The sequence below is a fragment of the Brachyhypopomus gauderio genome, chromosome 12 (assembly GCF_052324685.1).
Source record: "Brachyhypopomus gauderio isolate BG-103 chromosome 12, BGAUD_0.2, whole genome shotgun sequence".
In the NCBI taxonomy this organism is placed as follows: Eukaryota; Metazoa; Chordata; class Actinopteri; order Gymnotiformes; family Hypopomidae; genus Brachyhypopomus; species Brachyhypopomus gauderio.
In genome coordinates, this window is record NC_135222.1 from 4,577,894 (window position 1) to 4,595,257 (window position 17,364).

General features: G+C 46.2%; 1 protein-coding gene across 3 annotated transcripts in view; it reads left to right on the plus strand.

The window, feature by feature from the left end:
- Positions 1 to 1,904: 1,904 nt before the first annotated feature.
- Positions 1,905 to 17,364, plus strand: part of ssbp4 (single stranded DNA binding protein 4) — a 50,943-nt gene continuing 35,483 nt past the window's right edge. The window contains exons 1-6 of one of the 3 annotated variants that reach the window (XM_077024545.1): positions 4,840 to 6,108; positions 7,160 to 7,308; positions 7,597 to 7,640; positions 8,021 to 8,093; positions 11,387 to 11,448; positions 15,406 to 15,490. In XM_077024545.1, the coding sequence (XP_076880660.1) occupies positions 7,303 to 7,308; positions 7,597 to 7,640; positions 8,021 to 8,093; positions 11,387 to 11,448; positions 15,406 to 15,490 (270 nt within the window). In that variant the 5' untranslated portion in view covers positions 4,840 to 6,108; positions 7,160 to 7,302. Of the gene's footprint in view, positions 2,082 to 4,839; positions 7,309 to 7,596; positions 7,641 to 8,020; positions 8,094 to 11,386; positions 11,449 to 15,405; positions 15,491 to 17,364 lie in introns of those variants that run through there. The other 2 variants (XM_077024544.1, XM_077024546.1) reach the window with 2 other exon arrangements.

Sequence of the window (17,364 nt, forward strand, 5' to 3'; positions counted from 1 at the left end):
ACTTTATGTTTCACTGGAGCTTAAATATGAGGTGACAAACTGGTTCAGAACTCATAGCCATTTATCAATATAGAAGATCAGAGAACAGACTGAAATGAGCAAGATGATTGCTGACCTTCATAAATCAGGCAACGGCTATAAAAGAAAAAAGATTCACAACTGAAAATAACCACCTCCATTCTTTGGTTAATAATTTAAAATAATTAAAAAACTGAAGCTGTGATGAGCCCACAAATGAGATGGTTCAAGAGGCAAAAGGGATCACAGCTAGACGACTACATGAGCTAGTTATCCTCTGGGGTCAGCAACTCTCCCAAACTAATCCACATCTAGCAAAGAACTGGCAGAGGAAAATCCCTCCCCAGTAAAACCACATGTGTAAGCACCTTACGTCCGTGTAATAGTGCTGGAACTTTGATTGGAAATATGTTCTGTAGCTAGATGAGACAGAGCTTACTAGCAACAAACATCAGGGATGGGTTTGCTGTTAGAAAAGTCAAGATCATGTAGAAAAGAAAGTAATCACTACAGTGAAGTATGGTGGTGGGTCCGTCATGATGCAAGGCTGTTTTAGGAAACTTTTATGGTTCATGGCTTCACAAACCCAATTGAATACCAGGAGATTTTACATCAAAATTTGGAAGCCTGTCAGGAGAGTAAGATTAAGTTGTGATTGGATATTTCAGCAGGACGAGCATAACGCCACATCCACATGTGGTTGACTGACCATTCAAGCTTCTGAGGTGGCTATTGCAGTCCTATGTCCTAAACACCATTAAAAAGCTTTGGAGTGAGCTGAAAAGGAGAATCCTAAGACCAAGTACTCTGAAGGTTTCCAAGAGATTTTGGATAGAGGAACAGACCCCTTTGTATAAGTTCTCCCACATCAACAGGACTTACAATATGCTGCTATATTTGCAACAGGGGCAACTTACTAATGTTACAAGGATTTGTTTTAACTACCTAAAATGTTAATCTCATACATTTAATGTAATACTTGTAATGCAAGATCAAGCCAAAAACAAAGCTAAATAAAACTAAACAAAACAAATAAACAACAAAGAAAGCAAAGCCATTTTTATTGCTAAGTGTTTGTGTTCATCCTTAACAAAGGTGCCTGCAATTCAGGAGGCCACTGTAACTGAACAGCCCTGTGGTTTACAACCGTCCAACTCTGGACCAGTACAAATGGGGCCAAGACACCAGTTGCAAGACAGACCTAAACGCTGCATATGAATCCACTCCCAGTTCTACAGCATTCTACACTTGGCATGAAATAATGTTTTTTACACCCTATAAACAAAATATGCATTCTATGTCCAAGGGAGCCATTTTATATCTTTGTCCCATCTGTGAAATGGATAAAAATGCATGTTAATTATAGTTGCCTGAAATAGCAATTCCTTAAAAACTAACCCTACACTAAAAAAGTGAAGGCAACAAGGAAAGACTCGTTTTTAAAATTAGGCATATGGCTTGCATAGAAGCACAATCAATGACCACAAAAAGGACATTTGTAGGCTATATGTCACCGATCAAATATATATACAGCATGTAACCAACTGCCATAAATTATTTCATGTCATCAACTGACAACATCATCAGATTCTTAGATTCTGCGTCAGAACTTGGGCCTAAATTCTACTATTAAAGTCTCAAAGTCATACACGAAGGCCCGAGGCAATATAGCGTCTTTTTCAGATCTGTCCCCTAGTCTAGTAAACAAGGGGAGTGTGTTCTCCTTTAAGAGGCCCCCACCGTCTCTATGGCGGAGGGAGGGAGGGTAGATTCCTGGAACAGCGGTAGAGAGAAAAAAAAATCTTCCAGCGACCTGTTTCAAGTCCCCCCAATAGAAACTGTGCCTGATTTGTGGCCAATGTTGGAGATGTGAAAAAAAGAAGGGGGGTGGAGGGGAGGTGGGGGGGAGGAAAAACACTAAAGGGGTAGCTATGGAGATATAACGTTTTCCTGGCTGCTTTCTTTGACAGGTGTTGAGTGGGTAAAAGTCTTAAAACAGAATCCAGCATGTACGCCAAAGGTAAAGGAGCTGTCGTCCCTTCTGATAGCCAAGCGAGAGAGAAGTAAGTGAAATTGTTCGCTGTTGTAACAGTGTTGCGCGGTTATTACGGAGTTGCAACTTTCTAAAGTAGCTACTATTGTTTGAGGGTCGGTACAGTAGACGCTCCGCGCTCCGGGCAGCTGCTCCTGCCCCGCCGCCGCACTTTAACTTTATCACCGCTGATTGCAACTCTTTATTACTCTTTAATGTGGGCGTAATGATGCGATAACTCGGGTACCTACTTGAGGAAGACTTCGTTCAACTGTCCGACCTCATTTATCGCGGCTTAAGTTCTAGGCGTATGTTTGGGCGCAAGTTTCAAGCTTTAGTGTTTAGTCGGTGAAAACGCCAGAAGTTTTAAGGTCCAGCGGGGAATATTTCACGGAACCGTTTGGACTGTGCCGTGTGGAGTCGCGTCGGGTCGCTTTCGTGCTCTTCCACTTCGGGTTTTTAAAGGCATGGTTCAAAGTTCGGGCGGTTGTGTTCCTTACCACAGCCGTGTTATCTTATCGGCACCAATGTCATTAGTTCGTGTCCCTTCAGGGAAAAGGGACGTTATTTCGTGTTTTCGTATGTGCCGACACGACCGTGTTCACACCTGCCGGTCCAGTACTGGTCCGTGTGTTCGTCTACACGTATCTGTGATGTTTAATGGCTAGTTTACTTCATGACATGTTTACGTTTTGGATCGTTTGGTTGTTCGAGTGCCGCTTATCTGGATGTAAACCACCGAAAAGTTGTCGAAAGTTCGGACGACTACATTAAAACAGCATACATTCAACATTTCAAGTAAATGGTTTCTAGATAATACCGAAGTTGCACTGCCGCTGCCTTTATATCCTATAGTACCTTCAAAAGTATTCGCTGCCACACAATCCCCCCCCCCCAGATTCTGTTGTCTTACATTTGTAGTCAGATTAAATTAGATTTTTTCCCCATTGCTCTGAAAAATAAACTCGAGTACAGTGTCTATACAGTATATATAACTGGGAACACATTGGAAACCTTTAGCAATTGAGAAGGATGAAGAAACAGATGACTAAATGACACGCTCTCAATAAACTTTTCAGATCTGTTGATACTAATATTGACATATTCCACAGTTGTCGGACCTGTGTTGAGAAGTAGTGGATCACCTACTCTGGATTTCTATATTGTCTGTGGATGAATACAACTCTGTAAGGTGCATCAGTGATGGGGATTTACAGTGGAAAGATCCAAAATTAACACAAAAGATCATTCTAGCCATGCCAGGTATCTCATTAAAGTAAATAAACCCGGGAAAGAGTATGGAATCTTTACTAACTAACTCAAATAACTAACTCAACTAACTCAAAAACTTTTCTCAAAGCTTGCTGCTAGACAGTATGGCCAGCTGTGAGGATGTTACAGTGGTCAGTTAGCAGAATATCACCTGCAGATTTGCATCAGAGTTTGATTAGTCTGATTTGGGCCTGATGTGTCAAAATGGTATCGAGGTTTGCACACCAGACATGGCTCCGCTGTGGTGTTCGGCAGTGGGAATAGCACCGTGTGGGGCCACGTTTCGGAAGCAGGTGTTGGCGGTGTTGTCGGGACAGATAGAAATTGATAGAAAGTGGGACAGTACACAGTTCTTGCACTCCACTGCCAGACGCCGCAAAACTGTGGCCAAACCTCCAAACTGGTGTCGGTTGTCATTCCTGGGCTACTTTTAAACAGTTTGAGAGAGCTTGCTGGGAGGAATGGGCAAATATTGCTGCATGGTGTACAAAGTTATTAGAACCATAAAGCTGTTTGCATTATTGCTGGAGGAAGATCAACAAAGTAATGGCCAATTGTGGTGAATGAATTACACTGAGGACTTTTGTATTGTTTTAATGTGTTTCATTTTACGTTGTTCCATTTTATTCCTTTTTTGGGGAGACTAAGGAAGGAACTGTGACTCAGAAAGAAGCCTTTTCAAACAAACACATCTGAACCTTCAACCATCGTGTGTTTAAAGGAGACGAGACCTCCGCCCTGTGACAGAACCTGCTGCGTTGGTGTTCTTAGTTCAGCTTAAACGCAGCTATGCTAGATTGGAGCATGAGCTCTGATTAGCACCAGGGCCGGAGCTCCCTGGTGCTTTATTTCGTGACCGAGTTTTGTGAGCGCACCCAGTGTGTCGGGAATCCTCCAAAGCTTGAACATGAAGCATCCACTCCGCTTCATCTCTTAAGATGAAGGTCCCTCAGCGGAGACTCTTAACCTGGGAGATCCTCCCTCTCCTGTTTGACTAGAGACGTAATACGAGACCGTGGTAAAGCATGAATTTGAGGACTAACGACGTTTGCTGCCTCTTCATATCGCACATTTCTGAGTGGCACGAGTAATGTTGGATAACACCAGGACCGGGGGGGGGGGGGGGGGGGGGGGGGGAGGTCTCAGGTGACTTGTGATAAAGTTCTGATCAGAAAATGCTGCAGTAAGTATCAGGCTTTTCTTGTTGTTTCTCACTGCTGATCCCAGCCTGCTGATTGGTTGATTGGTGGATTACCTGTTACACAGGTGAGAAGAGGGTGAGCAGCACCGGGCTGTGGTTCCGTAACTTTTGCATTATTACAGTGTATTAAAGATCCACTGAAGTTAATTTCATTCAGTTTTTAAAATCAGTTTTATCCACCTTTTTGTGTTTGTAAGGAAACATGCCTGTTTTTTTTACAATATACTTTACACTCTTCTTTTGCTATTTTGGAAGAGACTTGGTGTGTGTGTGTGTGTGTGTGTGTGTGTGTGTGTGTGTGTGTGTGTGTGTGTGTGTGTGTGTGTGGTACTGGTGTCCTGTCCAAGGTTGGTTCCCACCTTGTTCCCTGTGTGGCCAAGAGAAGCTCTGGCCCCCCACAACCATAAATTGGATTAAGCAGGTTAGAAGATGAATGAATGAATGAAAAGAGACCTGTGCAAAATGAACACTGCAAGTCGATATACCAAACCGATTAAAAGGTGAATTTGTGTGACTCCCAAGGCTTTTCACAGTACTCGCTAGACAAGTGATTAAAAAGCTCTTCGTGACTGCAAATATGGCAAACAGGTTTAGATTCTGTTCAACCTTGGCCTGAAGCAAACAGGAACATTGTGGCTCAGGCTTGGATCTACTATATGAACGTGTAAAATGGTGTTATAAGCATGGATGCAACTCTTCAGACTGCTGGTTCTTGGATTGCGGGCGGTTTACGTTTGGTAGAGCGTCCCCCTCTACTTAGTTGAGCATGCTTCACGTGGTCTTGTCTCCATTTCACTGGTCAAGGTTTTGAGAGCTAGATCAGTGAGCAAGGTGAGGGCACGTCGTTCAATGAGAGGGCATTTCTGTGTTCGGCTCCACAACACCGAATGCCGGGCAAAATAGCCTGTATAATGATCACGAGTGTGTTTTTCCCCCCTCCCTTCTCTCCACTTCGATCACTTTTCTGTGGAGTTTCACTGGAGCAGTGAAGAGGCAGTGTAGGTCTGAATGTATGGTTTTGATTTTCTCCAGATGGTTCTGCCTCCTCCATAGAGATGTTTTCAACAACATATAAAGAGAAGTGCACACGCATACAAAAACCACTATGTTTTCGCATGAAGAACATCTGATTCGCTGTGTTTTAGATAAACGCAGCACTCAGACTTAAATGTGGCAGCCAATTAATTTTTCTGAGCTCTGTGATGGTTAAGTTTCTAATCATTTGAATTGCTTCACAAGGGGACTGTTTGACTCCAAACATTTACACGGTACATACAGAGGGGGCTTTTAGTTTAATGACTGAATTTGCCTTTCCTTTATTTGCAGATTTTCCATGAAGATGACTCTTGAGACATTTTTCAAAATGATTGATTAATATGGGATGCTGCAAGACAGTTTTATCAACACATAAGACTGTTTCATCTCATCACAACTTCGAACCAGTCCCGCATTACTTCACTCCAGTGGAATGAAACTATCAGACTTCAGTTGGCAAACAACTGCTCCTAAAGCTTTAGTCAAGAGTCTCAAAATTCCATTAAAACACACACAACAGAATTTACCACAGCGCGATCAGTTTGGTGAGGTAAGATGCAATGCATGAGTAGGCCCAGAGTTCAACTGAACCATGAAGTTTAGCATAAAAGTTGAGGCGCTTTACCTGAAGCTTTAGCTTCTCTGTAGTCTTCAAGATACCCAAGTTATGTTGTCTTGTCGGCTTTCCATTGGATGAAATAGTGAATCCTTTATTACACGGCGATACTGTAATTTTCTACTGTAGAACATTGTACCCATTTGTCTTAAGGGAGCTAGACGTGAAATGAGACACGTAATGGCTCTTTTGTTAGGTTATGTTATTATAGATTCACCTTCATATTCTTTTTGTCAGCATTGTTAGTAAGCACTCTGTACATTTGCTGATGAAGAGGCTGATGGATGTGCTTGTAAAAGTGCTCCAGGACACGCCTGCTGTAAAGCCCGCATATCCTTTCTTCTCATGCTGTATACATCCAGGCCCAACCCTGCCAATTGCTCTTACTTTACTTTCTTGCTCCTCCTGTATATCTCTGGACCCAACCTTGAGCTTGAATTATTGAAATCAAGACAGGAAGGTTCATTGGTTAACTGTCTGTGCTTGAGCGTAGCAAATCTTGGCTCTGTTCCATTTATGCTTAAAAGGATCCTCGAGCGGGTGCCGCGGGCTAGATGTCAGGACGTGATCTCGGGTCGGGTTGGCAGGAGCGTACCGTGATGTGACTGGACACACGGCGAGGGGTCCTTTGCTGAGTGTCAGAGCAAGAGCAGAAATACCTCAGATATTCCTGACCATCACCGTCATATTGACATTCAGACAGCTCTCCGTGCACTACTATCATAAACGTGAATTATTCTTGCTCTAACGCTTCAGGAACAGAAGGGTTGGAAAACTGCCCTTTACCTTTGCTCTGTGGTCCTACACGGGATGAGGGAGTGGAGCAGTACACTCCCCGGTTTGTACATCGCATCTGTAGGGGAGGTTGAGCAAATCAGTTGACCCCACAGTCAGTCATTCAAGCAGCTCACCGGTGTAGAATGAAAATTCCTAGTGTGGAATCTACTGTAATGTAACTTTGTTTAAAATGGCTTTAACCCCACAGGAGTGGATTTAACAATGGCGGTTTTACTGCGGTCGCACACGCGGCCCCCTCCAAGCGAGACAGTCTTGATTTCACGTCTACTTGCAGCCTAATCAAGGTCCCAGTTTCCAACGTGGTGACAGGAACCATCCTCCAAAGCTGACATGAGGGTAATATACCACAGCAAGGGCAACCACTCCTCCTCAGTCCATAGAACTCCAGAGAGCTCTTAGCCATGTGAAGGCTTTAGACAGCTGATAGGTCACCTTTTTGTCAACACTAACTTTGTGGTCAGACGACTGCCGAGAACATCTCGAGCAAGATGAGTGTGTGGGAATAGTCTCGGATGTTCTTGTGCATTCTCCGTGTCATACTCTGAGGGTCTGAGATGGACTGGACACTCCTGATGCCTCTGACTCACTGTGAGACACTAAATATTATTTTATTTTTCCATGTAGGCTGTGGCAGACAAAGTTCAGAGTTGGGTTGCACAAATTGGAACGTATTATTCATACACACCACTTGCATTGCCCTTAATTCTGTGTGTATGTGTAAGTAATGAGGAGAAATGCACTTTGGGCACCACTAGTGCGTCCTGTCGTAATTTGCTCTGTGTCGTAAATGATATCTTCACCTTTAACAGCATCAGGACGTGTCCCGCCTCCTGACCTCTGATGCCAGATGTACGTTGGGAGGTCCGAGACCGTCACGTCCGTTCTTGTGCCGCCTTACAAAGTCGAACCTCTTTTTGTGTTCAGTGGGGTTTTATTCTTTTGTCATCAGGACATGGGACTGACCGAGAGACAGAGACAACAGCACAAGATAAAAAAAAAAGATAAAAGAGCTGTGTGGTGATGTCCTTGTTTTGTTTGTGTTTTGCAGGTTAGCTTTATACGTGTACGAGTATTTGCTGCATGTTGGCGCACAGAAATCCGCACAGACCTTCCTGTCAGAGGTAAGTGCTTCATGGAGACCAACCTCTTCCACCGAACGGATGTGCGAGTCAAACGGTTCCGCGGCATGGGGACGAAACACACACACACACACCGAGGGTCATATTGCAGTCAAGTGAAGTCATACTGCCAGCCTGCATGGTCTTAGTTGTTGACTAGGGTTGCATTAAAGAAGTCTGAGGATAAACTCATTATATGCTACCAACAAACTAAGTAGGTGTTGTGGATTGAATGCTGACGGACCTTTTCCTCACTACACTACTGTAGACGTTCTTTAATGCTCTTTCACAGAACGGAAAGATGGCGATCCTGTCACCCTTGGCCTTCAGTTTCTTAAAGCCTTGTGACAGTATCTCCTTAAAATCGCATGTGAGAACGGACGCTTTTCTCTATAGGTTCGTCACTATTTTGCACTATTTAAAATTTGTAGTAACCGTCCGTTGCTACATTTAGGGTGAGTTTACGTGGGAACACATTTCAGCATTATTCCACACCAGAGCAATGAGCAGAGAGGAAGGCATGTCAGAAGTTTAGGGGTGTCTGACACCTGCGTTTACTCCTTCCGCCGCCACCTGCCACTTCTTGCACACGGCCGACAGCCACTTTGTTGATGCCCATCGTTCGCTGGAGTGTTCAAAATTCTTTAAATGTTATTGCTGTTCAGGATCCAAAGAACCCCAAGAATGCCAAGAATCTTACAGGAATGAAAAAAAGTGTTTTCATGTGGACGTGTTTGTGTCCCAAACCTCACATTGTCATTAATACCTTGTCAGTAACACCTTTTTATACCGTGTAACTAATAGGTGCATTTTAAAAAGTGTGGAACATTTCATTCTGATGCTTGCGACCAGTTTATTAAACCTTTATGATAACAAGTAAATTAAATGTTTAAATCTAAGAAATAAACTTTATTTAAAACCGGCATGATATTATTTGCTTCTCCGTCTTTTAGCATGGCAGCGCGAGAGCGCCTAACGAGCCCTTCAGGTTATCCCTGGTTGTGGTAACATTTGAACTTGTATTAGCTAAATGCGAGATACAAACACGGGTAAATATTTAGCCAACGATCCGCTCGCTTGCACGCTGTCGCCGAGCACGAGGAGAATTAGCAGCACTATTAACATTTGTGCAGCTAATGCTGGCCTGATTTGAAGTGGATTGCTCTTTTTGGCAGTAGCGATGGTGCTTCTGCCCGCGCTGGAGCCGTTAGCATCGCGGCGCCGGAGACCCTTTAGCCTACACGGTGCTAGAGTGGAGGTGATGCTCCTGTTCATTCTTCCCGTAATTGCTCTTAAACTCGGCCACATGTTAAAAGTGGTTAAATCTCGTCTGCGAGAAAGGTGAATAGGCTAATCATATGCTCTTAACCTCCAGACGCTTTACTCCGATCCCTTTCAAGGCCAATAAAAGAATCCCATCAGTTTCTATTGTTGCCGATAAGAAATGATGGGCTTTGTTGGCATGACCACTGTTTTAACAGCATAACTCGTATTTCTTGTGTACCCCCACCCCTGCCCCCCCCTTTCATTTTCTATTCATGCTACCCTCAATGAAAAAAATTAGTAAGAGGAAAACATCACGGATCCTCTCCCATCTCAACACTTGCTTGAACACTTGCAGAGAGCTTGTGATGCTCAGTGATGAGCAAAGACAGACGTTCTGCAAGGTTTAGGCGCTTGCGTGCATGTTCTACTCGGGTGTTGCTCATACCTTCCTTGTCTCAAGTTGCGTGGACGTAGATGTCGCTTTCAAATCACGTCGTATTGCGATCCGAAAGCGATCGGTTTGGGCACGGATGCGGTGCTGTTGGAAGAGACAGTCAGAGATTAATTGCCGAGTTTTTAGTGTTGCTTAGTGACTGCAGGGGCCTGCCATAACCTGGGTCACATACAACACAACACTCCACTCACATTTCTGTCATAAACCACACTGTCTCATAAGTATTTCACTCAGTAGCTTAGTTTAAATGGCTTGTGTGGTCTAATGCCATGTAATGCCTTATAAGCTTCCTATGCTTTTGTGTTCACATCAATTTGGCCACACCGCGAACGTTGAGGACGGGCTAAAGGTAGCTTGAGAATTTGACATGATTTCAGACAGCAAAACCTCCAGTGTTAACACCTGCGGTGTTAAACTGGCCTGTGGTGTACGCTGCACAACTACAGCAGTGTAGCCTGCAGGTGTAAATTTAGCACTGGTGAGTTTATCATGCATGAGGTCCAGTCAGAATGGAGCACCATTGGTGAGGCTCTTCGAGTCCTACTAAAGTCACAGTGATAGTTCCCTATGTGTCATGTATGGACTACTTGAGAAGACACACAAGCTATCAAATAGTCTTTGGCGGTACCTCAGAGTGGTACAGTAAAAACGCTCTCTGTGGGGCAGAGGTGTGCCCCGTGACGTGATTTGGCCTTTGAGACAATCTCTACGCCTTGTCCGGGGTGGAGGGCGGCGGGTGTAATTGGGCGGAGGAGCGTTCTCCCTTTCTCCTTCGCGTCAAAGGCAGTTAGAGCACTCCTGAACGTGCCCCGGCAATCCTTCCAAGGACGCGGCTCAGCCAGACCTCACGTCCTTCACAGGAGACGCGGGCCCTCCCAGGTGGTACCGAGAACGATCCGGAGGAGACTTAGCCCGCAGAAAAGAAAAGAAAATGCATAATAAATGGTTAGCAAGGTTTGAGAAAAGAAGCGTCCTCTCTCCTCTTGTAGATATGTGCACATGTTCCCGTAGCCAGGGGGGGAGGTCTTTAAGGCTCCGCAGGAGGGCACACCTGTGTGTCGGGGCCTAATGAGAGAGCAGTCACCTCCGCTCCTCTGCCTCCAACCTCCAACCTGCCGCCTCCTGCCTCATCCACCCAATTACTGCTGCTGCTCCCAGCACTCACACCCCAAGCCACCAGAGGCTAGGCCACTTTTCACACACACACACACACACACGCACTGCAAAGCATTCTTAATCAACTACTTCTATACACACAGGGCCCAAAAAAAAACCCAAGTCAGCATTTACAGCTTGCAGTTATCACTTGGCATGTCCTGAACTGATACAGAATGTACCCCTGAACCGGGCCGCACAGCCAAACGCTGAGGCAGTTTCTGGATAGTTTTAGCTTCTGTGGGGTGTCTTGGGGAACTGCAGACTTTGCACTGTTGACTCCTCATCGTATCATCGATAATTCCTTACATATTCACGCTTTTTAGCAGCCGAGCACTGTAATCCACCCTTACTCCCGTAACAATGTAAGACACACACTCTTGCAGCCTTTCTCTCATTCTGTCTCTCGTTCTATTTTTAGATCCGATGGGAGAAGAATATCACTCTAGGAGAGCCTCCTGGGTTCCTTCACTCTTGGTGGTGGTACGTATCGATCCTCTAATTCATTATCATCTCAAAAAATTGGCAGACTGCGGGTTGACGGCGATCAAGTTGCATGTTTTGCTCTAAAAATATCCTGTGACGACCTGCGTGCGGCATTTTAACACTAATCTGAGATTGTTCTGTAAATGCGAACGGGTCAGGCCACAGTTTTTCCTGAGGAGGGAATTTACGGAAATAATGGAACATTATTCCCTGTAGTAGGTGAACCAGTGTTTATAAATACATCAGAGTGGTAATGTACTATGGGAGTATCTGGCCTTTTGTTACTGTAAGCAGAGCTCCACAAAGTGTACGGTGGCTGTGAAGTGTGGCGAAGACGTGACGAGACTCGGCGACCTTCCGCAGATCCGTCTGAAAGGGGGACCTTTAGGGGCTTGATGGAGGATGGCTGGCTGCAGGCATCCAGCCCCAGCAGGGAGGGGGAGGGGGAGCTCAGGGCCCCAGTGAGGGGGCGACCCAGCGGAGGAGTGTCCGTCTGGGACCAGAGCACATGGTGGGAGGGTGGGTCACTTCAGGGTTTTGGGGAGGGGGGGGATGTAAGAGCATCGTCCTCACCCCCATCCTCGCCAACCCCCCTCCCCCAAACAAAAGGGCCAGATGGTAAGGGAAAGCCGGCCCATGCCCCCCCCCCCCCCCCCCCCCCCCCCCCCCACCACCACCACCGCCCCCACCTCAGTCACTCCTTCTCGCCTCAACCTTTGTCTGGAGGTCTGTCCTTTGTTTGCGGAAGAGTCCTCAAATGGATTAACTCCTTGCATTCCAGGCCCCTTTGTGTTAAACAGCCAAATCTCCTCCCTCCCTTTTTCCATGCCTCTCTGTTTTTCCCTCCTTCTGTCTCGGGCAGTTTCCTGTTGTGGGGGTGGGGGAGTGGTTCAGCGGACGACGTCGAAATAGCTGCACCAGGCCTGAGTGTAGAATACACGTAAAGGGCTATCAGTCCCCTGTGTCCATCCTGCCATAGAGGACTTTAGGAATTGTTTTGAGTTAGCGGGAGCGCAAGTGTTACGCCATTAGCTTCGATTTATCATGTACAAAGATTTGCCCCCTGCATCGCGACCGAACTCCACCTCAGAAATGGTGGTGGAAATAAAGGAGCTCAGTTTTGCAATACAGCCCAGATCAGATCCGAGATGCCCTCAAGCAGACATTCCTCGTCTTGGGGGCAGTGAAAACAGTGCAGGCCAAACAGACCTGCAGTCCACCAAATCTCTCCGTTATTTGAACACAAACAGGTTGAGCTCAGGAAACCAAAGTTTGAGGGAAAACAGACCAGAGTGAGGGAGAGGCCAGTGTTCACGGGAGAGTTGTGTCGTACAGGGATCCACGCTGCCTTGCTTTGTTTCCTAAATCTGTTAGTGTAGTCTAAATGGAGAATGCAATTATAAATGAGCTGATCTGTGCTGCATCTAGTCCTCAGTGATCTGGTTTACAATTTAGCACTGATGTCATGAGCGAAAATGAAAACTTCAGCAAGCCTAATGAAAGCTTTGGATTTGGGTCTCTTAACACATTGTTTTGCTATCTGAAATGCTTGATGTGACTCTTACAGTAGTGTAGTGAGTGTAGTGTGTGTGTGTGTGTGTGTGTGTGTGTGTGTGTGTGTGTGTGTGTGTGTGTGTGTGTGTGTGTGTTCGTGCATATGAGTGTGTGTGTGTGTGTGTGTGTGAGAGAGCATGTGTGTGTGCGCATATGAGAGGGTGTGTAAAGGTGTGGGTAAGTGTGTGTGTATGTGAAGGTGTGTAAGAGTGTGTATAAGAGTGTGTATAAGAGTGTGTGTGAGTGGGTGTGTGAGTGGGTGTATGGGAGCATGTGTGTGCGCGCATATGAGTGTTTTTTGTGTGTGTGTGTGTGTGTGTGTGTGTGTGTGTGTGTGTGTGTGTGTGTGTGTGAGAGAGAGAGAGAGAGAGAGAGAGAGAGAGAGAGAGAGAGAGTGTGTGAGTGTGTCAGCCTGGCCTCAAAGGCCTGTGTGCAGTGGTGGGGCCTCTCTCTGCTGAACCAGATCCAGGTGACACCCTATGGGCTCTTTGCATTCCTCCAGGCCACTGTAGTATTATATTAGGTACAGTTGATACTACAGGCATGTAGAAGATAAAACAAAAGCTACATACCACAACACCTTCAAGGAAAAGGCCAGATTAAATTGAGTCAGGGATCTCATGCAATAGGGATCGCCTGAATATTTTTATGCACGGAGGCGTCTCAAAAACAAGAGATCTCAGACTCAGTTTTTAGCAGATACAGTGACGTCCTCCCTCATTTGCATCCTGCCATGTGTACTCCAAGGGAACGCCACACGTGTCCAGGAGAACCCCAAAGGAACGCCACGCTGACTACAGCACGACTGCGTTCGGCCTGTTCAGCCACCGCGGCCTAAATGCACAGTTTGGGTGTTCTGGAGGGTGTTCGTCTCTGTGCGATCGGCGTTCCCCACCTTGAAGTGCGCCTAGTTGCAGCTTTTCAGTAACAAAGTGTAACTGCCGCCTTATTTCATTTTCCCGCGTGCTGATTGGATTTGAGACGGTCCTGCTGTCTCCCTCCGGCAGCTCTCGGACAAAGCTGCCATCACTTTAACGGCACCCGATAGATATGATAATGCAACCCGGCTTTATTGTGGAGTGGCTCTGGGGTGCCGAGCGGGTCCCACGCAGACCCGTCCGCGCCTCACTCGCCATTGGGTCCCTGCATTCCCCGTTACTTTCTGTCTCTTTGTGCTAGAAGTGTACATCACTCATTCACTCACTCACACACTTCCTAATTACTCTTTATTGCAATCGCTTCTTTTTACCTGTGTTCGTTTCACTTCGTATTTTGGTTCATTTTTTTTTTCGTCTCCCTCGTTCTCAGGTTCTCCGTGCGAGCTACGTAGTGAAAAATCGCCTCCATTTTAGAGGGATGTTGGTCCCTGCTCCCATAATGCACCTCCGTCCTGCTGCTCTACGGTTTCGTAGTTGGACGAGTGTGCTGTTGTTTAACCTTGCTTTCATATTCCGCTCATAAACGAGAGGTTGATTTATGGGGCTGCCACGAGTGGTCCTTTCAGCCATGCTTACCAACACAAACAAGGGGCTCGCTTACCACCCGGTAGCGAGAAACGGCCGGCGTAAACGAGCACGCCGAGCCCCATCGACCTGTCGCTGCACCACGAGCACTCGTACTTGCCGTTTTTGCAGTCTGTCACATCAAACATTAGCCTTCCTGTCTCCACACACACACACATACACACACACACACACACACACACACACATTAAAAACAGCTCTAATTTTGTCCCATCAGCAAAAAGAACCATATGTTTAAAAAAATGCTGCTTGTGGAGGATGAAACAACTTTGGTTCGTTCTGTCGAGCCCCTTGTTTCAGCAGCTTTTCTGAAGCGTCCATTAAATCAATGTCTAAAGAGCGAGGGCGAAAGCGATTTAATGCAGACCTGTTAAACAGGTACTTAATTTCAATGAAGTAATTAAGGGACCATTTGGAGTGAAACCTGCTCCCATCTAGGGCCTTTAAGGACTGTATTCCCTTAATTAACAAATATCATGCTTAATTGATCAGTCCCCTGCAGGGTGCGGCAGGAGGGCTAGGGAGTGCGAGGACAGTGGCCCACACCAGGAGCGCACTACATGAAAGCTCTTGAGTTGCTCTGGACGGATGGAGCCAGGAGATTTCTCTAGCCACAGCTCTGAGAGCAGTTTTCTGTTTTGTTCCTAATGCATTCCCGATCAAAAATCAGTAAGCTGGTCAGTAAGCACCGGACAGATGGAGTCAGGAGAGCCCTCGCAGTCCAGTTTTTAGTTTTTTAGTTCTTTGTACATTTCTGATCCGATCAGCAAGCCAAGATCGGCTCCTCCGTGATTTCTGTATTAAAACATAGGGTAGCCGGGTTGGGTTGCACGTCTCTGTAACACTGAGCTTCACTCTTCTCTCCTTCTTCTCGCAGTGTATTCTGGGATCTGTACTGCGCAGCTCCGGACCGGCGGGAGACGTGTGAACATTCCAGTGAGGCGAAGGCTTTCCACGACTACGTGAGTTCCCTTTCTCATCCGGGTAGCGTCAGACATGGCGCCCACACCCTGAGCCTGTTCTCCTGCTCACGGTTTGAGTGAATAATCACGAAAAAAAAACCATTAGCGCGATTAATTTGTCATTTTGTCCAGATGCAAATGTTCACAGCGAATAAGCGTTTTCTTGCCCACGGTTTTTGGGTGACCTGTGTGAAGTAGACCAGCATCAGGGTTGTTGGCTGTGTGGTTTGGTTGCTGTCGCAACACGTTTGCTGCCATGATAGTGGTAATACAATACCAAAATCTCTCTTTTGGAAACCACGCCTTTGACTTGTGTTGACGAGAAAGAGCTGGCATTTTTCTTCTATCAAGTAAAGCTCTGGATAGACAAAGAAACTACACAAAGGTAGCTATCCACTGTCCAAGATTGCTAACCACAGCTTAGGCCAGGTATGCACAACTGGGCCACAAATAAAGTTAAAGCTGCTCGATGGGCCACCATGGAGTAGCGAGTTAAAATTGTTGACCGGGGGTGGCGAGTGTAAAATGGAGACAAATTAAGTATTATATCGCGATCGATTCTTAGTGTTGACTTGTAACTCCCGCGTTGGCCCAACTCAAAAGTAGCCCAAAAACAACACTGTTGGTTCGTCGTTCAAATTCAGGCACGATGCCAGAATGCGGGCCAAATTATTTATCAACCGGCGGGCCGTAACGGAGGCGCCGGCGGGACGCAAATGGCCCACGGGCCAAATGTTGTGCACCACTGGTTTAGGCTAACCACGGTCTTCCGTAGCGGTTAGCCCTCCTTCTGCAGGGGTCAGCCATGTTGGTGTGGAAGCGCTCACAGCACATGTGAGTGGCCAGCTCGTACGCTCGGCTGCCGTGTTGACACAGCTTTCTGACTGCAAACGACCATGCTAACGCCACTCGCAGCCCAATGGCGACCCCTCACACCACTGCTGGACCCTAGAGAAGCATCGCTCTGGTATCTACCGATCCCTCAGCACCTGGGGGATTCTCCTTCTCCTTCATATTTTCCTTGGCAGACATTTAACATCGCACATAAATTGTGCAAATATCTCTTAGCCACCACATTAACTGTGTTAAAACTGTGTGAACGCACTCTAGAGGTGGATGATGTGTCACATGGAATGATAAAGTGGCTAAGATTTAGCGCTAACTGCTAACTCTGGAGCCTCACCTGGGCCACACTGTCTTGAGACATGAAATGGATTATGATTCTATTCTTACCACAGACATTTAATTTTCTGGGCTTGCCGGTGAGTCACAGTTAGAGTTCCATGCCAGCTGATTGCCAAAGTTTCAACAGATTTGATTGTGTGTGTGTATATGTGTGCGCATGCACGTGCATGAGTGTGTATTGCCACTATAAGATTAATTACATGGTTAATTAAAAGCCATGCTTAATTAAGCCAGACGTGTGTTCAATTAATCTATATGCCTAATCATTTTTAACTCTCGTCCAAGTGGACACCTGGGATTCTAGCAAGTGGTCGAGTCTGAAGGCCTTTACGCATCACACTGACCACCCGTATTCATGGCTGAAACGTCTGCTTTTATGAAATGTTTGGGAAGTTTTGAGAGGGCTGGACTCCCAGCAGACTGTGTCCCCACTGTGCTGTCAGACCTTGGGGACTTGGGGCGAGACAGAGAGGCCCAAATGTCCTGCCCCCAAGTTATAGTCACAGGATTAATGGCTAGTTTCCCCCGACCCTCGACCCCTTTGGGGTTCAGAAGGTCAGGGTGTATCTGCTGGTGGCACGTTGTGCGGAGCAGATTGTTTGCAGCACAGTTTATTCCAGCCCAAATGTGCCACACATGCCAGCCTTCTGATAATTACATTCTGGAGCTGGAGGTTTGGAAAGTGGCTT